At 45.4% G+C, this 23,015-nt stretch overlaps 2 protein-coding genes across 2 annotated transcripts in view; both read right to left on the bottom strand.

The window, feature by feature from the left end:
- Positions 1–7,950, bottom strand: part of LOC306841633 (H(+)/Cl(-) exchange transporter 5-like) — a 17,393-nt gene extending 9,443 nt beyond the window's left edge. Inside the window, exons 1-4 of the mRNA XM_079371580.1 lie at positions 7,593–7,950; positions 6,837–6,986; positions 301–467; positions 56–220 (exon numbers count right to left, since the gene is read on the bottom strand). Of these exons, the coding sequence (XP_079227706.1) occupies positions 56–220; positions 301–467; positions 6,837–6,975 (471 nt within the window). The 5' untranslated portion in view covers positions 6,976–6,986; positions 7,593–7,950. The remainder of the gene's footprint in view (positions 1–55; positions 221–300; positions 468–6,836; positions 6,987–7,592) is intronic.
- A 2,013-nt stretch (positions 7,951–9,963) lies between these two features.
- Positions 9,964–23,015, bottom strand: part of shroom4 (shroom family member 4) — a gene marked incomplete at its 5' end in the record, with an annotated part of 22,308 nt that continues 9,256 nt past the window's right edge. Inside the window, 9 exons of the mRNA XM_079371579.1 lie at positions 9,964–13,115; positions 13,282–13,424; positions 13,617–13,787; positions 13,897–13,998; positions 14,101–14,230; positions 14,429–15,091; positions 15,178–15,969; positions 17,083–17,144; positions 18,733–21,703. Of these exons, the coding sequence (XP_079227705.1) occupies positions 12,953–13,115; positions 13,282–13,424; positions 13,617–13,787; positions 13,897–13,998; positions 14,101–14,230; positions 14,429–15,091; positions 15,178–15,969; positions 17,083–17,144; positions 18,733–21,703 (5,197 nt within the window). The 3' untranslated portion in view covers positions 9,964–12,952. The remainder of the gene's footprint in view (positions 13,116–13,281; positions 13,425–13,616; positions 13,788–13,896; positions 13,999–14,100; positions 14,231–14,428; positions 15,092–15,177; positions 15,970–17,082; positions 17,145–18,732; positions 21,704–23,015) is intronic.

Below are 23,015 nucleotides of genomic sequence, written 5' to 3'. Positions count from 1 at the left end.
GAGAGAGAGAGAGAGAGAGAGAGAGAGAGAGAGAGAGAGAGAGAGAGAGAGAGATGCATGAGACACGGCTGCAGGTGAGTCCAAATATGAAAGAGACAACGAGCGAGAGCGGGTCGGTACCTGACATGAGTCCCACCAGCAGCATGAGCAGCCACCCGGAGAAGGCGTCGCTGACGCTGTGCAGCAGCGCCACCGTCGACTGGCGGCTCTTATTCGTGATCTGCGCGGACACGGAGACGTTTCAACATGCGTTTCATGTTCATCGTGTTACTCTGCGTCTCTGAACTACTTCTGTCCTACCTCTCGGTGCCTGTCTCTGTCCTTGCTCTTCTCTCGGACCCAGTCGATGGTGTTGAAGTCCTCGTAGGTGCCCAGTCCGGGCAGCGGGTCCTCCAGCGGGTCCACGAGTTTAGAGGGCCCGGCGCCGTTCATCCCTGCCGGCCTGCTGTTGTACTCCTCATAAACTCCTGGAGGAGAAGCAGAGAGACATACGTACTTTTATTGTTATTGATCATATAACTACATCTGAATCAGCCTCGGCCCGTTGCCGTAGCAACAGAGGGGCTGCTAGTTGGGGGGGCTGACGAACCTTAAACCAGAGCAGTGACCTAAAATGACACGCACACACATTTCAACGTTTTGTGTTCAAGCTGCACGAGTGATTAAAAAGGCATCATCAAACGAAGTCTCAGTCTCCATGGTGACCGAGCGGAGAGGACGGAGGGGTCGAGGACGCACGGAGACGACACCAACCGACCGACCGACCGACCGACCAATCAGGGTCAGGCTCCAGGAGGAAACAGGAAGTCAAGCTGCTTTTCTGATTGGGTTGGCGACTCAGCAGAAATACAAAAGTGTTTGACGGGAGACTCAGAGAAAAAAAAGAAATTAAAGAATTCGGCGCTTTTCTCTGGAAATGGCGGCGACAGTATTTCCCGTCATTTCGACACAACGGGTCGATCCAAGTCTGCAGAAAGAGACGACGACGTGTCGTCCTGCGCGGTGAGGCGTGGAGAAGCATCTCTTCAGTCACAAAGGGAGAATGCGAGCCGACAGGACCGACTGGTTTTACACCTTCAGGAATGTCTCCGTCTGTCGCTGAGACACCAACGAAGAAGACAATCTAACACGGGATCTGTTGCAGTTGGAGGAAAGTGAAAAACAAAACAAAAACGAGCAGAAGTTGCAAAAACTTCCGGATGTTTCAACACGTCCCCGTCATGATTTCAGAGGACGTGGACTGCTGAGAGATCCTGGACGTACTCATGGACAGGAAGTGCTCGCCGCTGACAGCGTTCGACGAGGACGCGCTCGCGACATCATGTAGCCAGACGAGGCCGAGAGTCTGCACGAAGAACGGGACGTCATAAAACGCCTGCTATCAATCCCACGGCCTGGGAGGGTGAAATGCATGCTGGGAGTCAGCGGCGGTGGCGGCGTCTAATACAGGAAAGGTTAACGTGTGAACGCGTCTGACCATCCGACGCAGTTTGACGGAAATCGACGGGGGAGAAAAATGTCTGATGTTGACCCGGAGAGGATTTTAGAGTGTTGCCATAGTTACAATCTGTCGCCCACTTCCTGTCGTTGGACATGTTCAGAGAGGGGACGATCGAACACGCCGACAGGAAACAGAATGAAGCCGTTTAGAAAAAAAAATAAAATAAATTGAGTGCAGTCGATTAAATGAAGAAAATCTCATTTTTGCACTTTTTTTTTGCACCATTGGATTGGACGAGCGATACGGCGGACATGACCATGCATCGCATTTCAAAAATCCGGACCCTTTAAAATCCACCGACTCCACAAAGACGAGCGGTTCTGACCTGCAGCTAAACGTTTCCCAGCGTTTGTGAAGGTTGGACTTTTTTTTTTTCTTCTTTGGATGATTGACGATGAAACTGACGATCTGCTTCCTGAAATAAAGCTGAGAGTCTGTGATCGGACTTTGCACCCGAGTCACGAGAGCATGAAGAGAGACAGAGAAGCAGAGGAACACGACCCGGGTCCTGAGCGGTCCTGGACCGTTTAAAGTCCAGTCAAGTCAAAGTTTATTTGTTTGTTTTGCACATTTAAAAACAGCTTCAGCTGTACGGAGTTTATTACACGCCAGAAAATAAATAATCTGAGAGAGAAAAAAAAAAAACAAAGTCAACAGCTGACCGTTTATAAAAACAGAACCAAAGAAATGTTTTTTAAAATTAACTCAACAAAGGTCGTTGGAAGGTACGGAGGCCAAACTATGAGCCGTTTAACACAACTTCTAATGGTCTAACACACACACACACACACACACACACACACACACACACACACACACACACACACACACACACACACACACACACACACACACACACACACACACACACACACAGGTATGTGCATTAAAAGGTGTTCTAGATAAAACTTGCTCAACCTGCGTCTGTGTCGACAAAGAGAGCAGAGTGCAGCTTCTTCATCAGACTCACCGTTCTCAACCAGAACCTCCTGGTCCAGCTGCGTGCTCCAAATCTTCCGGTCCATGTCTGAGGGTTTGAGGTCTGTCTCTGCGCTGCTGCCGCCCCCCCCCCGCCCCCCACTGAAACGAGACCGCCAACAGTCGCCCTCCCAGCAGCGTCCACAGTCAGGATAAAAACCCCAAACTGGAAATTCTCTTCCCTCCTCGAGGAAGTAAACTCAAGCAGAGCGCTTCCTCATTGGTCGGAAATCTCCGCTCATGATTGGAGCGTGTGTCTGGGAAGTAGGCTGCGATTGGCCCGAGGGGAGTTTATTGCGTAAAAAGTGAGGTCATTTGTGTTTGTAAGGTTTTTTTTTTTTTATACGAGCACACATGTTGCACAACAAGCTCCGGCTGTTTGTTTTTGTTTGTTTCATTGAGTCCGTTCTCAGGCTGAAATTGATCCATTGAAAGGAGAAAATTTAATCTGTTTTTGATCCACCGTCCGATTGTGAGTTACATAAGTGGACAAAAGGAGACAGAACGCCGCCCGAAGGTGTTAAAAGACCCTGAATGAAAATCACATCGCACCAACTGTGACCCGTCGGCGACCTCAGCAGGAGTCGGTTACTGGACTGCCGCTCAAACAAAAAGCGCTGAGTCATTCCTCCGTGAGACAAACAGCTCAGTGTATTTAAAGGAGATACGACTCAACCACCACATTCCTGTGGTCCAGTCCTCTGCTTACAATGAGACGCAGGGACGGGACTGAAGCGCCACATCGACCCGTTTCTCTGTTTCCGCTCAACTTCCTCCGAAAAGTCGTCAGAAACGTCAAAAGTTCGTCACGGATGACGTAAAGGGAACTCTTCCATCTTCAAAGGTTCGTGTAACAGCACGGTAACTTTCGTCTCCGTCGTGTCCACAGCGGCGGTCCAGTCGCCCCGTTTACTGCACTATGTCGCTACGGCAACGGGCCGAGGTCATCTTGTGAGAGGTGCGTACGAAAGCGTAAAGTTAGCTAGCTCGTCTCTGTACCGTTTCATACAACGGCTAACGCTAACGCTGCCTTTCCACCGAGCAGTCCCGTTTCAGTGGTTATAGTACCAGACTGAGGGATCCGTATCGTCCTACGTTTTTGGTACCCTTCTTTTCGGTTGCCACGGCTACGGATCCGACCCCTAAATGGTTCCTTTTAATTATCGTGTCCTCGTTCGCCTTGAACGTTTAACTTATTTATCGCTAGCTAACTGTACGAACGGACTGCTTTGTGGAAACGGGGCGGAGGAGGAAGAGGAAGGTGAAAGATGAAGCGGCGTCATCGTCGCCTCGTGTTTAGTAGCGTCACCGGCTGCAGGAAGTCGTCAAACCCGAAGTTATGTCTCAGGTTTACGACCAAACAAAAACAAACAAATAAATAAACATTTATGTTTCTTACCAGAAAAAGTTGTGTCTTTCCTTGTTGGTCTTCCAGTTTAGCGCTCATCTCAACATAGCACGTATTAAATCGCGCTTGCTAACGTAGCCTGAATGAACGTCATGGTAACAGCTCAAAGGTGAAAACCAAAGTCTTCACCAAATCAAGCCTTCAAGAGAACACTTATTCAGAGAGTCCTCGGACGACCCTCCTTTACGATGAGCTGGCAGAAATATTGTTTAAAGTTCGGCTAGGTGCTAAAAGCGTTTCCAAAGGCTACGAGGTAACAAAGTGAGGCTAACGTTAGAGCCGGTTTGATTCCACACTACGTCTCGAAACGCCACGGCAGGACAATCCCCACTGGACTCCAAGGTGCAAACTGATACTGTGTCAGCAACACACACACACACACACACACACACCCTAAGCTCGCACTCACTTCGTGTCCTGAGGAGACACACCACACACACTATGATCTGACGTTTGACTGGATACAAAAACACACACACACACAAACACACACACTGTCTCCAGCGAGGGTTTGAACCTTGAACTCCTGATGTCTGGTCGCCATGGGAATTGACGTCGTCATGTGACCCAGTGACGCTCGCGGGGGAAAAAAAAAACATGTTAAAGACGCAGACTGTCGTTACTCTGTCGAGGTTATAAATCACATTTAGTCGGGTCGGAGGAAACCAATAAAAAAAAAAAAAAAAAAAAGGAACTTCTCGGCCTCAGGATTAAGTCCAACATGTTCCTAAAACATGACGCAACAGTTCAGCTGAACAACAACAGACTCGTGCTAGAAAGGAAACCCTCCTGCTAGTGGAAGACAACGACAGTCAAAGGAAATGCTGTTTGACTGGTGAATACGTTTCTTATTATCAGCGATACTCGTGCTCACTGGATAGAAGGTGTCAGACATTAAAAGAACGAGCAGTGGTCAGGACGGTGACTTATTATGGGATGGAGTCGGGTGAAGAAGGTGAGGAGCTGCGACCTTCCTGGTTGAGTTCAGGAGATTCAGTGAATAACAGTGAGGTGGTTAGTTTCTCCTTCCTGAGGGTTTGGCTTAACGTTTGACTTTTACAGCTTCTGTAATAAAAATCTGTGATTTCAAAATGTACCCAAGAAGGAGCAAAAAGTTTCCTCTCATATTTAACGTCTTCAGTTAAACATGAGAGGAAACCCCCCCCCCCCCCCCCGCCGCCGCCGCCGCCCCCGTTTCCTGTTTCACACAGTGACCACATGAGACCACATGAAGACAACTCTATGGTATAATGGCTCCACACACACACACACATTAAACGAGCGACTGGTGGCGATGAGCTCCTGTATCGTTTTAACACGGGTAATAAAGCGAGTGATTCAGATTTCATCACTTTTTAATCTGACATATTTTATCCATCACGACACGACAGTGATCCATCGAGCGTCTGAAAGAGGCGTCGTCTCCGACCTATCAGTGCAGTGAGGTCAGGTTGGAAAGGACCAATCAAACGCCTCCGCTGGCTCCCTGTGTTTTCTGTTCATCTGGTTGTGACATGTTGAGTTTTCTTCATGCAGCGAGCTGCTGAGTGACTTCCTGCTCGACTCGGAGCAGCCTGATCAGAGTCGAAGGTTAATGAGTCCCCGAGCGTCGTCACGGTTACAGCCGAGGCTTCAAGGCAACAAGTCCGAGTTCATGCTGACGAGCCGTGAGGGAGAGGAACACACACACACACACACACACACACTGTACAAACTTGTTTCTGGCACCTTCTCATCCATCTGTTTGACTGTTGATGATGTCACAGTGACATCATCAGTCACTAGGCAGATGAAATCGTCTGACAGCTCATTCTCACCCTGGACCCAACAAACGTTTCCTTCTCAATCATCAGTTACCGGGCAGTCCCCACTGTGTGTGTGTGTGTGTGTGTGCGTGTGTGTGTGTGTGTGTGTGTGTGTGAAGTTAATGGTTGAGTTTGTGCTCTGATGTTTGTTTCCATGTGAGAGCACATGCTCCCTGATTATTCAGATGAATGACTACAATTCACCAGAAGCATGTGACTCACACACGCGCACGCGCACACGCACACACACACACACACACACACACACACACACACACACACACACACACACACACACACACACACAAGCTGACTTCTCCTGGAGGTCAGCGCCACAAAGTGGAACAAAGGCAGGAAACCAGCTTTGGTAACCAAACGTTCAGCGAGTCCGGAGGAAGCTTCACCACGTCTCTGAAACCCGCAGCAGGTCATCAGGGACGAGTCCGGAAACATCCGTACAAACGGCACCAAAGACGACTGGTCAGAAAGTCAAACGTTTATCTATTCCACCTCTTCATAACAGAAGCAGATCTGATCATTTAGGGCTCAAATCTGCCACGGCAGCCACGGCGTGATTCGCTGGGTACGATGAGTCAGACGTTAAAATAGACCGAACAGGAAGCTGCATCCAAGATCAGTCAGACAGAGTCCCCGCAGCGAGGCCAGAACTTCATCCGTAAGAGGTTATGGGACCTTGCATGGCGAAGACAACGGCGTACCGTGTTCACACACAACATCGCTGGTCATGTTTGACCCCGCACTAATAACTCCATAGAGTCCTATGGTCAAACTCAAGACAGTACGTTCAGGTCTGAAGACACGGTCAAACTTCTGGTGCTTGAAATAATAATAATAATTATAATTAGAAGATGTCAGCTGATCTTATTTGAATTGGGGGGGGGGGGTTAATTTGCATTGCAATGTGTGTGCATGATAGTGTTGTAGTGGTGCCTTGCTCAAGTGCACAGCACTAAGGCAGTGATATTTGGTCTGCACCGGGACTCGAACTGGCAACCCTCCAGTACCCAATCCAAGTCTAAGCTACTGCTTATCCATACTCATTCATCGTGATGCTGTGTGTGTGTGTGTGTGTGTGTGTGTGTGTGTGTGTGTGTGTGTGTGTGTGTGTGTGTGTTTCAGGTACCTGAGCTGAGAGGGGGGACGTCGTCCGTGTTGGAGAAGTCCAGGGTCCCTCCCGCTATGTCCACCATGTCGTCATCATCGTCGTCACTGGAGTGATGGAGGACCTCGAAGCTCCCGGTGCGGTATCCTGCGGTCTCCATCCTTCTAAAGCCTGTACACATCACACACACACACACACACACACACACACACACACACACACACACACACACACACACACACACACACACACACACACGAACAGAAAGTGTGTTAAACACTGCACACAGAGACAGAGACACTCGTTTGGATTGTTGCACGACGGAAACTATTTGTTTTTTTTTACCTCTGCGTCTATCGGCTGCATGTTTTCGATAAAAACTCGATAAAAAAGTGAACATGGCGCAGCTAAAGCGAGTGTGCGTGTGAGTGTGTGTGTGTGTGTGAGTGTGAGTGAGTGCTCCTCTTATTTAAGGAAGTGTCAGCTCTTCTTCTAATCACCAGACGGTCATGACGTCACATCTACGCTTACATGGAAGTTTTCGTAATAATAATATCCGCTCGTTTTTTTTCTGCTGTAAATGTTTTAGTTAAAAATTAAAAAAAAATTAAAATAAAAATAAAATAAAAAAGAAGCTTAGCTTTTAGCAAACCCAGCCAGCTGTCAAACTCGCAGACGGTTTTATAACTTTTCATGGTCTCGATTTACGTCTCGGTGTAGTTTTTGTAGTTTTTTAATGCAAAAGTACAATTAAATGCTGTAGTTTTTAGACTGTACCTGCGAGGACAGAAAGCAGCCGTCCGCCTCCGTGCACACGTCTTGTGACTCAGATTTGCCGTCCTCCACTGTAAGGCTGCTTATGTCAACATAAACTTAACGGCTAATGCTCCGAGAAAATCCTGCGTCATGCTACGTCCCCTAAAAGATTAAAAAAAAACGCTCCAACACGCAGGAGATGCATTAGACGAGGCTAAAAGTAGAGCAATATTGTGTATGTTAGATTCCCCAAAAAAAGATGTGAAAAAAAGGATGCGAAAACTGTCCGCAGCACGGCTCGGCTTTTTTTCCACACTGAAAACTACAAATGCGAAGCTACTGTCAAGCTAGCGGAAGTTAGATACAACTTCCGGTAAGGGGAAGTCATTAAAAATATTCGTTAAAAGGGGGAATGTGATTATTTTGTTGTCAAAAGCTAGGTCACATACTCAAATATCTTTGTGGATATTTTATACGTTATACATACTTATACATATACGTTTTTTCTCCAGGTTAAAGTCGATTATGTTGCGCAGTTTTCGTTTTATTCTTTTCTGTTTCCGGTTTTAACGTTCGAACGCGCTAATCCCAGCTGCCTTGTTTTGGTTAACCACACAAACCAGAGAAATAATGGAGTCCAGAGCGATCGATGCGTTGCAAACTGGGTCAGTGGAGCAGTTCGACTTCTCGGCATTCGATATTATCTCTGTTCTGTGTTTTGTTTTGTTTTTTAAACTTCAGGTAGATGTTTATAGTAAACATTGTGCTCTGTGTGTTGGGTGTTGAAGGAAACATACACTCTAACAATTTTAAACCATGTAGTTTATGTACTGTTTTTATATTTTTAGGTTTAAATATACAAACAGTTTAAACTTGATTTTGGAGCAGCCTGCCAGAGGAGGTCAGACTTTCAGAGTCAGTTTACTAAAGATATTATTTTACAAAAAAAGCTTTTATACTGTGATGATATTTATATTTTAATGTTTTAGTCTTCGTGTCTGATTTTTTACAGCCTGTTCTGTTTTCTTTAATAGTCTGTAACTATTCTTTGTTAGTTTATTGTCTCTGTGGATTATGGGATTTAAAATTGAAAAAAACAAAAAAAAAAAAAAACAGTTTAAAGGCGACACCTTGTGGTCATGTGTTAGAACTACACCAGGACCCTCTATAAGTAGAATTCAATTATATATTTCTCATATTCTTGTACTTGATTGTAGTTTTTTTCACAGAGGTTAAAATTTGACTTTTGACTCAACTGTTTAATTTAATTTCCTTCTCACACATTGTCATGTTCTTCTCCTGAAAACAAAAGTTTGTTTTGTTGTTGTTGTTGTTGTTTCCCCAGTTTAATTTATATTGGTTTCAACATTTGTTCACATTTGAAGCCACCTTTGTGAAAAGGATTTTTCCTGCACGCCTCGCACTCGTTCAGCTTTTTCTCCTGCATTTAAAGTTGATACAAACGTCTCCACCCGGCCTCCCACTGTGCCTCGTCTTTTAGTGGGCCCCCTTTCTCTCCTATATATAAACACAATCATTTGAAAGATAACTATTTAGTGAAAGTGACCTTATAGTGAAAACATCTCTTGATTTTTTTTTCCATTTTGAGTTTCAGTTGTGGGTGACTTTGCCCTCTGTACTGTAAGAAGCCCACATGTTAGGTCTTGTATGTCCCTTTCTTTGTCTTTCCAGCTCTCTTTGTATTCCCACTTTTCCTCTGTTCCTCAATCTGGGTCAGGCAGAAGACTGAACTCCCTTGCCTCCCCCGAAAAACACAGATTCTTCACTTTTACCACAGCTGTTTTCTTTATTATTTCCTCAGACCAGAAACCCCCTCATTCAGCGGCTCTCTTTCTCTCTATGTGAGAACAAACATGTGGCGTGAAACACCTCTCCACTTAATGTGGATTTTTTTTTAATGTGAACATTCACATAAGGTGAGCTATATCCATCAAATTTAAAATACAACTGCCCCACACCATCAATTATTTCAGCTGGTATATACACAAAAACACACTTCTTACCTTTTATCATGTTTAATACTGAGAAATCAAATTTCCACTTTCTACTATATATTTGCAGCTCTATGTTTCTGTTACATTTTTGTTAGAATTACAGTACAGGATTTTTTTTTCCAAAGATATTTGTGGCCCAGTTTTGCCTTTATTGACACAATGCAAAACAAATCTCCCCACTGAACAGCCGCTAAAACGACTCAACCTCCACTCCACTCATCATCCGAAAAAAACTCCATTTGCCCTCGGCCATATTTACTTTACCGTCCCCCAACACTCAAACAACAGTTTCCCCTTAAGTGAAAAAATATCTCCGCAACGGAGACATAAAGAGACCGCTCACCCAGGAGGATATAAATCACAACAGGAGACGTAGAGCTTGTTTAAAATACTATTATTATTATTTATGGTACTTTTCACTCACAGGAGTGTTTTCCACTTACACATCTTGCAATACAAAATCTGTGATACATCAAACTTACAAAGGAAAACAAGAACAGAAGAAATATATTCTTGACTCATACTAACCCAACAAGCGTCTTTTTGTCCTCTCTTTTTCCCCAGTCAGCTTTAAAAAATGGCTGTTACAGTACAAAAAAAAAAATACACAATATGTACAATACAGATCAAGTTTCTTGAGTTTGAAACTTTGGGTGTTAAAACAGCAGGAATCATCTGACAGTGAACTTCGGTAAAGAACGAAAACAAGTCTTCAACCAGTTAAACTAATAATGTAAGCCAAGAGAAAAGAGTGTTTGAATTTGTCAAAAAACCTTAGAAAGTCCCCCTTTAAAGAGTCAAAATATACACATCTCCTCCCTACAGAATCCCTCCCATCTCTTGTTACGCTTCTGTTATCTCTTTGTACTTTTATTGCCTTAAGTTAAAATACTGAATCTAAGGAAAGCTTCTGTTTCAAATATTCAGAATGAAAAATATGTTTTTTTGTATGTTTTGGCACTTTCACTGACAAAAATATGGACAATTTGGGAAATACATGCATTTCTTTCTTGCTGAGAGTTAGACAAGAAGATTGATACCACACTTGTATACATGTACGTTAGATATGACGTATGTCAGTTAGCTTAGCTTAGCATTAAGAAAGAAAACTAAGGAAAACGCCAAGCCTGTGTCCATAAACATCTGTTGTGGCCTTTCACAGCTCTAAAGCTAACTTCTCAATATGTTTGTTTAAACTGTACAGTACAAACAAAAATCCCAGACAAATACAAGCTAGCTTAAAACAGCAAACCATACCAGCTTACTCAGGATAAACTTGACAGCTTGCCCCTGTCTGTGCCTTTTTAACGCTTAGTTTTTAGGTGTGTTAAAAAAGCAACAAATGGCTCTATTTAATGAGCTTTAGATAGTGGCAACATTTTAGACAGGGACAAAATCCTGAAAAGCTAATTTTATCTGTAAGCAATTGTAAGTGTTAAAGGAAAACCAAAGCTAGCTAGCCAAGACCAACTAGCTAAGCTAGCCTGAACAGGCTGGTAATCTGTGTAATTTCGTTTTGCACCAATTGAAAATAAGCTGGGTTTTTTTATTAGTATTAGAAGTGCTAGTAAGGGGCCAGAGCCATCTTCTTCCTACATTGTGAAAAGCTGTGCGAAGCTAAGCTAACAACCTACTGGTTCTAGTGTTATACTTTACGCACAGACACAAGAGCGGCGTCAATCTTCTCATCCAACTTTCACCATAAAGCCAATGTTTTTAAGACTACAGTTTCAATTTAACCCTAATTGCCATACAAAAAAAATAATCAAATTTAAATCTTAAAAATATAAATGGGTTCAAAACGGTAGCTCACTTTGTTTAAAGTTCACCTTATACTTGATCAAACTCAAAACACAAACAACAATTCTACTTGGAATTCTTTCTCCACAAAAAAAACAATAATCTTCTCTCTTGGCAGTCTTCTTGTCCAACCTTACAACCATTTTTTACAATCGTTTCCAGTCACTTCAAAAATCAAAACAACTATATACACATCTTATACATTATAAACACAAGTGTCCTCTGTACATAACAGTTAATATGTGACAGTATAACAAGTCGGCGGAGTCTCAAACTCCACACAGTGAAACATATTACATCCGAAGGCTTTACAGAAATAGGAATACAAAGTAATATGGTGACATTAATACAGTTTATGTGATGCTAAATAGAAGTGTCAACCAGCAACAGAGACAAAATGACACATTTAGCGAACTTCCCAATAATGCTGCAGTTTTGTTAATGGAAACACAGTTTTTAAATGTGAAGCACCAGGAAAAAAAAACAAAAAAAAAACAAAACAGGAGTCTCCCGAGATTCTCTGAACCTGGAGATTTAAATACAAAAGGAAAAAAAACAAACAAACATAAAGCAGCATCTCAGTGACACATTCATCAAGCGAATCAAATGTCTTTGGCAACGTATAGTGTGATACTGATCAGTGTTACAGTACATGTTTCAGGCACTTGTGTGAAGCAGACTTTAAACAAGTGTTTGGAGGATAAGTAAGGCGACACACGTCGTGTATTCTTTGTTTTTGAAGATTTAATGAGTCCATGCTTCACTTCCGTAGGTTTCGAACTCAAGCAGACTTCTTTTCACTTTCTGATTCCTTTGGCTTCAAGCTCCTGTGTTGGTCTTGACCTTCATTGTGGAGCTTTTCTAGCTGTTGGTTTTTGGTCCTGAAACGTCAACATTTTTCTAATCCTTAAAGGAACGGTTTGACAATTTGGTGCGCTGAAGAAGAAGCTGCATTGTCAGTTAATAAGGAGTTGAATTGCCAACCCTTGATTATTGTCGACTTTAATTTGGCCATTGCCATCTTGTTATTTCATTTAACCAAAAGGGAGGGGTTTAAAAAAAAACACTAAGAAGAGTTTCTTTTTAGAAAAAAAGAAAAATGGACAGCTACGCTATTAGCCAATTACGAGGAAGCATTGCCCTCTTTAAACGCTTTTAAATCGTCTGTTTCAATCTCAATGGGACCATCGTTTACTAAATTAACTTCTTGGTGTTTTAGTGAAGTCTGTCTACTCTTGGTCGCCCCCTGCTGGCCATTAAAAAGAATGCAGACATAAGGCACTTTGGCATCGCCCTTTTCAGACTTCTTATGAACAGTCTTAGATGTACAACCAAAGGAAAACTTTGGTCTAGCTTAGCATTAAGACTTCAGTCAAACAATGAGTCTAAAAGATTATTATTAAAATAATAATAATTAAAATATTAATTTTTAATTAATTATTAAAATAATCCCCGAATGTCAAACTATTCCTTTAAGTATCACCGCTCACCTCGAAATCTGAAAAGTGTTGCCGTGAATCTGACTACACACACTGCTTCATCATATCTTTAGGGGTTTGATCTTCTTCAGTAATGTCCGTATCCCATCGACATTCCCATGCCGATCCCCAGACCCAGACCCAGACCCAGACTCTCCCTCAGCCCCCTCAGCTGCTCCTCTCCCAGCCGGATCTTGTCCTCCAGCTGCCTCTGCTCCACCAGCAGGGCCGCCTTCATCTTCACAAAGTGGCTACGAGGGGGAAAAAAATAAATATGTACATTAAAAAAAAAGATATCGTACATAATAAGACTCTTAATATCTATCTTAAAATACTAATACTCTGAGCACCATGAACTTTTGATTAACCTTTAATTAACAATGGTTACATCTTTATTTTCCACTGTCTGCGTTGTACCTGTAGTCTCGGTGCTGCTCGGGGGAGAGGCAGCGGGCGAGCACCCGGCTGACGGCCTGCTCTCTGCGGTCCACGTGGTCCTTCAGGTCCTGAGCCTCGGACAGCTGCCTCATGAGCTGACGCTTCTTCTCCAGCAGGGGGAGCTACAGGGCAGACAGAGCGGGGAGGGATGGAAGGGATAGAAGTTTAATGACTTACATTTTATAAGACTGTTTTTTTTCTTTCATTGTAAAAGTTAAAATAACCACCAGACGTGGCTTTCTTTAATTCCTTAAACGACCCCCCCGTGTCCCCTGCACCCCCTCTCTCTCCTTCCTGTGTTTCCTCCTCCTCACCCTCTCGTGGTGCTCCGTGTCCGGGTCCAGGGTGTCCAGCGTGGTCTCCACCCTCAGCAGCCTCCCGGACAGAGACAGCAGCAGACTCACCACTTTGTCCAAGTCGCCGATGAACATGCGGAACTTGTCGACCTCGTTCGGTTTACACACGGCCACCACCATGCTCTCCACCTGAGGACGCGGACGCACCAGATTTATGCGCCGATCATCGAAATCATTAAAAAAAAAAAAAAGTTCTTCACAGGAGATGAATGAACAAAGAGCTGGAAGTTTCTCCCACCTCCTCTCCCAGCTGTGCGTTGGCTCTGATGTCCTCCTGCAGCCCCCTCTGAGCTTCTCTCAGCACGCTGAGCTTCTTCCGGAGACTCTCCATCAGCTGTTTCTGCGACGCACACACGGAAACGTTGGTTTAACCTTGACGGGAGAAGCTACGAACGAAGCACACATCCGAGATTCCGTGTTTCCAGACGCTTGCGCGCCTTACCTTGTACGTCAGCTCGTCGTCCTCGTCCCTCTCTCTGGTGTCCGTGAAGTCCTTCATCTGTGACAGCAGCTGAGCTTTGGCTGCAGATGTGCTGTAATAAGACGAACAGCTGGAGCTCGCACCCGACCGCCTGACGCAGAGGGAGCGGAGGAAGAGAGATGAAACGCAGAGGCAAGAGCGACTGAGCAGACACACGGTCGTAAATAGTGCGATTAGAAGAGTACATAAATAAGGAATGTAATCAGTTATCTCCACGAAGGGGACAAAGAGGGCTGCGGGTAACTTCAAAAACAAACGTGAGGAAGGACTTCCCCCTCCCACTCCGTACCTGTCCAGGCTGTCCGTGTTGTGCTCCTGGGTCTGGTAGGCTCCCCTCCAGCTCTCTGTGCCCGACTCGCCCTCGCTGCTCTGGGGGAAGAGCTCCTCCAGACTCAGCCTCTCTCCGCTGCTCTCCCCGACCTCGAGCTCCTCCTCCTCCTCCTCCACGGAGCCGCTCTCCGCCCTCGCCCTTCCCGCCGGCGAGGCCTCGGAGTCCTGTAAGGTGTCGATGTCCGTCTCCAGGACGGTGACGGGCAGGGCGAAGCACGGGAGCTCGCTGGTGATGGGCTCGTCCTCCGCCGGGAGCCCGTCGTCCTCCTGGAAGTCATCGATGTCCGTTTCCATGGGGATGTCGAGCTCCGCGTCCAGGCTGTGCGCAGGACTCGGGCTGAGGGTCGTCTCTGATTCAGTTCCTGGTTCAGAGATCTTCTGCCGGTCGACACTCGAACGGAGCTGCTGCTGCTGCTCCTCGTAGTCGATGGAGAAGTACGACTCAGGAGGTAAAGCTGCGGCGACTTCTCCGTTTTCTAACACGGGTGGCAGCGCTGAGTCACTATGAACTCTGGGAGATGGAGTCCTCTCCCACTCGGCTCCTGGTCTCGCACTGGGCTGAAGCGTGTGAGGTTTGAATTTGTCCTGATCTGGGCTGCGGCTGTTGCTCATCTCAGATGCGCTGCAGAAACATAAAGGAGATTCATCATCACATCGTATATAAGGGACTCGTGTTTGTCGTGTGGAGGAGCGAATCCACAAACTCACCTGCTCAGGCGCTCTTCTGCGGGCGGGGGAGGAGTCAACTGTTCATCGTAAGCGCTCCTCTCTCTTTGAGGTGGAGCCACCGGTCTAAACGCCCGCCTGGAGAACATGGGACTGGGCGGAGCCAAGGCGAAGGGCTGCTCCTGACTTTCGACCTGATTCTGATTGGACGGAGCGAGGGAAGGGGCGTGTCCCTGGGTTCGTGTTTGGCTCTGATTGGACGAGGCGTGGGCGTATGTTTGCTGCTGGTTTTGGTTGCAGCTGCAGCGTGGGCAGCCCTCTGAAGCTTCCCGTCTCTCCGGAGGAAGACTGTACGAGCGCTGTCTGGATGTTTCTGACGGAGGGACGAAGGCGGGAGAGGCGGAGTGTGAAGAAGAGGAAGAGGAAGAGGAGAAGATGGCGTGGTGGGACGCACGTCTGCGCTGGAACTGCTCCCACTTCGGGGGTGGCGGTCTCGGGGGAGGTGGCGTTTTCTTTCTCTTAGGCCAGGCAGCGTTGGTAGCTTCTACTCCTCTGACCGCAGCGGCTCCTTCCTCCACCTCGCTCAGCGTCTGGCTGGCCGCCACAGAAACGGACGGAGACCATCGGTGGCTGCTGTCGAAGCGGAGGTCGTTCTCAGACATGGCCCGTCCTCGCAGAGAAAGAGGAGCTGGAGCGGGAGGGAAAGCGTATCCATTTTGCTCGTCGTTTCTGACGTCCACTTGTCTGGAGCTCCATCGACCCGGGTGCGGCGGCTGATGATAATGGTTAACGCTCTCTGGAGGCCTCGACTCCCGTCTCCAGCTTGAGTAGTCCCTGAGGGACAAAAACAACACGTCTCTGTGACCAGAAAACTACAGAGGTGGCAAAAAAGTGGCAGACGAGGCAGGAAAGTGGATCAAAATTCAGTTTAGTCAACAATTGTTAAAACACCAGCTAATTCTTAGCTAACCATTTTGTTCAGCTAACTGTTGAAAGTTAGCTTCCTTTCCGCTAGCTAGCTCATTATTTCTATAATGTAAGGAGCACTCTAGTTGGCTATCTTGAATATTTATTTAAAAATAAAAAATACTAACGGCTTACCCAGTATTTTCAACACTTTGAGCGTAGTATTTCAACCGTTTCTTTAAGCATGATGCACCAACCCATTAGCTAATGCTTTTAGCTAGCAATTGTTCTTCTTCTACAGTTTATTCAATATCTTAATCCAACTATGTAAAACCATTTCTATAAGCTAATTACTTCAATAACTTCTCTCATATTTGTAATTATCCAATACTATTACGTAACCATTTTCAGTATTTCTTTTAGCTAACCATTTCAGTATTTTTCTTTTTAGACCTCTGTGCTAGCTTATTGACTGGTTTTCCTCAAATAGAGAATTCATGTGGTTTCCCATTACACGTGAAATAAACCACGTTTTCAGGGCCTCGGTGGTATTAAAGGGAAGTTGGACGGATATTTTTCAGAGACATATCCATGAGAGAAATCCACAGAGCACTAAACAAAAACATTGAGAAAGTGGTGAAATTACACTTCCCATTTTCATTCCAGACTCACTGAGCTGTTTCTGTCTCAGGTCAAATATGAGTTGAGGCCTTTTAAACCCCCCCCCCCCCCCCCCCCCCCCCTCTCCTTACAGAAATCACCATCTAACCACATATCACTATGGTCACGTTTTAAGCATGGATGATTGCTCCACACACTTAGAGCTCATTACAGTCAAATCACAGCCGGGCATGACTGAGTGGGATTTCCGCCCGCCGCTGCACAATGAGCCGACCCCACCTAAAGTCTAAGGAGGCTCACTTTAGATAAATTAGACAAACGGGAGCAAAGTGTGTCTGCACTTTTTTATTTTTAAAAAATGAATTATGAATGTAAAGGTTTGTTATGTTGCTTTGCTGTTGCGAGCGGGAAATGGCTCACCTCTCAGTCAGGCTGTACTTCCTGTTGAGCTTGGCAGTTTCCTGTTGCCGGGCGGGATACATCTGTGGAAGAGATTTACAGCTGGAATGAAGGAAGGCTTTAATTTGGGTGTTGCTCCACACTGCCACATATTTGAAGAGTGATGAGGTTAATTAGGGTGGAGGTATGCTTTGCTGAATTTGTACATTTTTTATGTAAAAAAAAAAAACAGCCTTTATTTGTATTAATATGTATTTTAATTTTGTTTTTTTCCCCCTTTCAGAGCAGATTTCATTATTAACAAATCCACCAATTATATGGAAAAATGAAATGGTATATTAATTACCTAACTGTGAAAAATGGATAGATTTCTTGGGATCCAAAAGTGATGACTACTTCTCTTCTATGACCACATGCCAAAAACCCAAAGATGGTCATGACATTGAGAACAACAATAACAGAAAATCTAACAACTTTTCGAATATGCTTCCTTATTTGGGTTGTAAATTTACAATAATTTGCTTCGGGCTATTTTCTCTGCGGCTTTCAACCAGTTTCAGGTCTTTGGATGTTTTGCAATCATTTGTCTTAACTGCCTAACACAAACATTGACATGTATGAATGTGCTTCGTTATGTTTTCTTTGAAATGTTTCCCCTTGTATTGCTTCATCTGTAGACTGTCTTATGACAGCCTTGTAGTACATCAAGCACATCTGTTACCATTAAAAGCAGTAGATATTAAGAAAATATTTATATTATGGGGATCTTACCAATGGCTTCAAACCAACAGCCTTTTATATGTTAAAGATCCCAACATGAAGGGAGTTGGGAGTTCAAGTCAGCCTGAAGCAAATGAAAAGCTGAATTTGCCAAAACAAATGTCGGTTTGGCTTTGCTGAGTTTCAGATGATGAGGTTGGTAATCGGCTGAAGTTCAGACGAGGTGCTGCGCCCCAAGCCAAGAGGCTCGAATCGGTTTGTGGAAGACATGTAACCCGAGCTGCTTTTATTGCTGACACAAGTGTCCGCGGCCGTGGTCCAATGTGCCTCGGTTGTAATAGCTACTTCCAATTATCTGCTGTGAATCTCAGACTTTCACTGCATGCCGGGACGCAAGATTGAACTACAAACCAATTATTCCACCACGGAGAACTTGGACCGGGACAACAATGTAGTTCAACATCCAATTTTGGCCGTCTCGATCCCTTTCTGGTGATAGTTTTAAATAACCAAGATAGATTTCAGTCTCCAGCGGTTATGTCAGTTCAGGCTACAACCACAATCTGACTGCAGGGAACTGCGAAGTTCATGTTTCACTCTGAAAGGTGTACTTTCAGCGTTGCTCAGACACAGGCTGTTATTTAGCTTAGAAAGACTTCTGCAGGAAATTTGGTTTTGAGGCCAGCAGGCTTGTAAACATACTTGTTAACTTGACACAATAAGGATCGCGAGCAGGTTCATGTCTTAACAGCTTCTGCCTCGAAAAACAATGGGATTGTTTGTCAGTATGGTGAGTACAGGGTTTAACATTAACCATGACTCAATGCCCCATTGCCACAAAAAGATGTATTTCGTGTCCACAGAAATACGTCATTGCAATTAATAAAACCCCCCAGTGTTGGTACGTTTTAATAGATTACTGTTAAGACGAAATGAAAACGGTTGTCTTACCTCTGTAGGCGTGTAGCTTCTTGTTGTATATCCCTGGTGAAGAGGTTGCTGATAGTCCATTTGCTGGCAGGAGGTGTTGACTCGATAAAAAGCTGATCGCTGGGCGTGATTCTGGGTATCGCTATGGGAGATGGTCTGAGGGTGGTGCTGGAAGTTGTCTTTGGGTTGGTAGCCTTGATTGTTTTCTTTGAAGCCAGAACTGCCATAAAACTCCTGACGTAAGCCGAGCTGAGCATCTTCTTCCCTTTCTCTCTCGAGCTCTTTCTCTCGTTGAATCTTGAGATGTTCCTTCTCTCTGGCGTTCCTTATCCCTTTTTCTCTCTCCAGCTCCAGCTCCCTCGCTCTTTCCCTCTCCCAGTGTCTCAGCCTCTCCTCTCGTTCCCTCTCCAGCTGGATCTCCCTGAGTCTCGCCCTCTCGATTTCAAATTCCCTCTCCTGTCTTTCCTTCTCCTGCTGCCGCTCTCTTTCCCTCAACCTCTCTTCCCTTTCCCTGTCCCTTACCCTTTCCTCTCTTTCTCGGGCTTGCACCCTCTCCTTCTCTCTCTGCCTCTCCCTGCTGGTACTAACAGACATCCTTCGAGATTCCCCAGTGCTTGGAAGAGGGGAACTTTCCTGTTGTAGGCCCCCCTGATAGGAGTACCTCCTTTGGGTTTGATGTTGACTAAGTTCCCCTCCTTGGAGCTCTGCGTGTTGCTGGGGCCGGTTCTGCCTGAGACTTGTCAAACTTGACCCATTTGACCTAGACATACCTTTGCTGGTCTCCTCGAAAAACTTCATCCTATCGGCAAATGGCAGGATATCAGACTCGTCCATTCGAGAACAGGAAGATGAGCGACTGTATGAGGAAGTGGATGAAGAGGTGAAGGCACAGACCCCATGTCTTGAACCTGAGACTCCCAACACCCTCTCACCCAAGACTCCATTCCGTCTGTCTGGTTCAGGTTCTGGTTGAAGTTTATGCTCAGGGGTCCAACGCCAGCGGCGGGCTTTACCAGCAGGAGCTGGTTCCTCCACAACTCGAATTCCAACCCCAAAACTGGGGACTCCTGGGTCCAGAATCTGGACAGACCTGGTTATGCTGTTGCTTTTAGGGCAGGTTGTTGACTGTGTCTGAGTCGGGACATCATGGCTTGATTCAATTGATTTCTCAACTGGCGCTGTGGTACCTGCATCATGGGAACTAACCGGTGACGCAAATGCAACCTTGGTAGTCCTTTGCTTGGCAGGCAGATCTAAGTCTGCCCCATCTTCAATGAGATCTGGACCCTCTTCCTCTTGGACAGTTTCCCCACTGCAAAGCAACCCTCCTGGGCCACGGCTACTCTGGAGCTGGGCCTTCTTCCTCTGGATCTCATTGAGGAGGTTCGTCGCAAATCGCTCACTGCGACGGCGGTTCCGACGATGATTCCTGGACGAGTGTGACTTTCTTACATCTGTCGCCCCTTCTGTAGCCTCCCCCTTTTTAAATCCACTTCTTTCTTTGTCCAATGCCCTGTGCTCCTCCAGCAAAGTATCCACGCTGACGGCAGCACTAAGAGGCTCAAAATTTCCCTCAAGTATTTGATCAGAGCTCAACCTCCCCTGGGTTGACGACTCAGTGGGGTCGCCTGGTACACTCACAGAGCGGCCCCAAGAATGGTGATGTTCAACTGTGGGTACAGACCTACCATTAACGCCACCCGCTTCCAGTCTCTCGACTGAACCTGGAACATCATCTCCCCCTTCCAAGAAAACAGATCCAGGGGTGGAACAACGACTACCACCCCATGTACTTTGAGTATGAGGTTGGTCTTGGGAAGGATCTCCGTCTTCCCTCATTGGCTGGAGTGATGAATGGGCACACTGGCTGTTACAGGAGGACAACGAACGATCGGAAGATTTCGCTTGATTGCAAGGCTCCAATGACGAGCCATCGCTGTCAAACTCCAGGAGCTGAAGTTGGGTAGCGAGCAGCTTCTCAGGGGCGCTGTGTCTGTGCAGCCCCTTACAGGAATGCTTGGTCTGAGAGTCTACGGTATGAGACTGCCCTTGAACCTCAATGGAGGGCTCTGCAGATAAAGAGTCTGAGCGGGAGGTGCTGAAAGGGACAAGGGGAGCTGTGACTGGGTCAGGAAGGCTATCTGATGCTGTGTCTGAGTTAAAGTTGTTAGCACTAGCTTCACATCTTGAATGTCTAATGTCTTTAGTATGTCTTTGGATATAGTGCAAGTCCAAGGCATCCTCTTTGGAGTTCCCAGTTGGATCACCATCTTCAGTTGCAGAGAAGCCATTATAGATTCCTGATTCAACATTTGGAAAGGACTTTGACTCCTCACTGAGAGAAGAAGCACTGGAAATTTCAATGGGTGCAGAAGTGCAACGTTTGTTGGCGGAATTAGGGCGACTCCGGGTGGCCCTAAAACTGTCCTTCCTGGTTGGAGGCTGAGGAGGATTCTTCTTTCTCTCAGCTCCTATTTCTCCATTTCTTATTACGTCAAAGTCCTCTCCTCTCCGTTCCTCCTCGTAACAACAAGAGGAGGGCCGCTCTTTGACCTCTACAGGCCTCGGTCTTGTCCTGGTCAGTGACCTGGATTTGAGTACAATAAGCTGTGCCTGACCCAGGACTTCTGCGGACGAATTCCCCAGGGTTGAGGTGTCGACACCAGAGTAGTCTCGACAAGGTGGTCCGAGACCCTGGAGGAAGTTATCCATGGAGCAGGCTTCTCCCGGCCTTAGCGGCACTGTTGCGTAGTCGGATGTGTTGGAGCTGGCGGAGAACGAGCTGTAGGCAGAGTCTCTCTTGTTGTTGAAGAGCGTGGGGTCGACAGGTGAGTTATGGGAGTCGGAGTAAGGTTGCGTTGTGGGTGTTGGTGTATCCAAGCTCTCCATTGAGCCCAGAGAACTGCTCCGGTCAGTGGAGGAATAAGGTCTGGACAGCTGACTCCACTGCAAGGACAATTCACTGCAGAGACACAAAGACAAAAAAGATAAACTGAAGTCATTCAGACATGATATCGATTAAGAAATGGGATTTTGAAACTTTGACTTGGTCTCCTGGAACTTGCGATTATTATTCATTGAATGTTCAAATTATTGAAAATAATGAAAGACAGATTTTCCTTGCAAAGTCCGAGCAAGATTCACACGGCATCTTTTAGAACGGCATGATGTTACCTCTTGATCGACAGAAGGGTTTAAGAGACGGCACACAAGAAGCCATTTTTAATTTTCAAGTGGCAAGACAAAGTGTTCCCCCAGGACAAATACAGTATGTCGTACTTGAATAAAACTTTTGAACTGTACAGCTGGGGAATCTGTTTTCTATCAGATCCTGAGCCACATATACATGGCAGCCCCATGTGTTTTTAAAGACCCTCGGAGAAAGCCTCTTAAGGGGCCGAGGGATTTCCTTCTCATCAACTCCCATTGCCCGAAGTCAAAACCTCTAAGTCATCCCTTGATTCCTCTCTTCCTCTCTCATTCCTTTCTTCTCCTTGTGGATTCTTCCAGCCTCATCTCCTTTACATCAAATGTGGGGCTAGTGCTCAATGAAACATCAGAAGCCTGATTCTAGGTTTTATTTTGTGACAAAAATGGAAACACATGCACTTCCTTTGGGATAGTAGTAAGTTTTGAATTGATTAAGATGAATAATTATCTTACAATAAAGCCTGCTTGTGGTTGAGTCCAGACTAACTGATACTTACAAAAAAAAAAAAAAAAAAAAGATTCCTTTGGGGTATAAAATCTGGACGACACATGGCAACCCGTTATCCTTAGAGTCGTGAATCCGATTAAGTAAGCCTCCAAAAACGACTATTACTCAAAAAAAAGAGGATAAACCGCCATTTTCAAGAGAATTTAGAGAGGTGTGCAATAAATCTCACAAAAAACATCATGTTGGTCCTTGTGCCATTAAACCATAATGTCTTTTCTTTTTAACAGAATTGTGACCCCCGTTGCACATCGTCATCCCCCTTTTGTTCCCTTCGACTTTTTACGGTCTTGATACGATTCATAAATTCTCAACGAGTCCCAAGATTGTTTTTGGATGGATCATAAAAGACGATATGATTAAGTTGTTTCCAGTCTAATAAAAGCTTCGGGAATGGTGCAAGGAAAATAGATTTCACACATCATTATTAAACTCCAGGCGGGGGTACGGGGCATACAGTGTTTCTTTGCTTGGTTGAAATTCAATCTACAAAGTCTGCAACTAAAATATCTGCCAGCGTTTTTTTATTGAACTGTGGTGTTCATTTACCTTTTTAAGAAGACTGGTTGATCACTCTCCGTTTGTGTGT

The sequence above is a fragment of the Symphodus melops genome (genome assembly GCF_947650265.1).
Source record: "Symphodus melops genome assembly, chromosome: 20".
Classification (NCBI taxonomy): domain Eukaryota; kingdom Metazoa; phylum Chordata; class Actinopteri; order Labriformes; family Labridae; genus Symphodus; species Symphodus melops.
The sequence above is the reverse complement of the archived record's forward strand: the minus strand, read 5'-3'. Positions and strand labels throughout refer to the sequence as shown.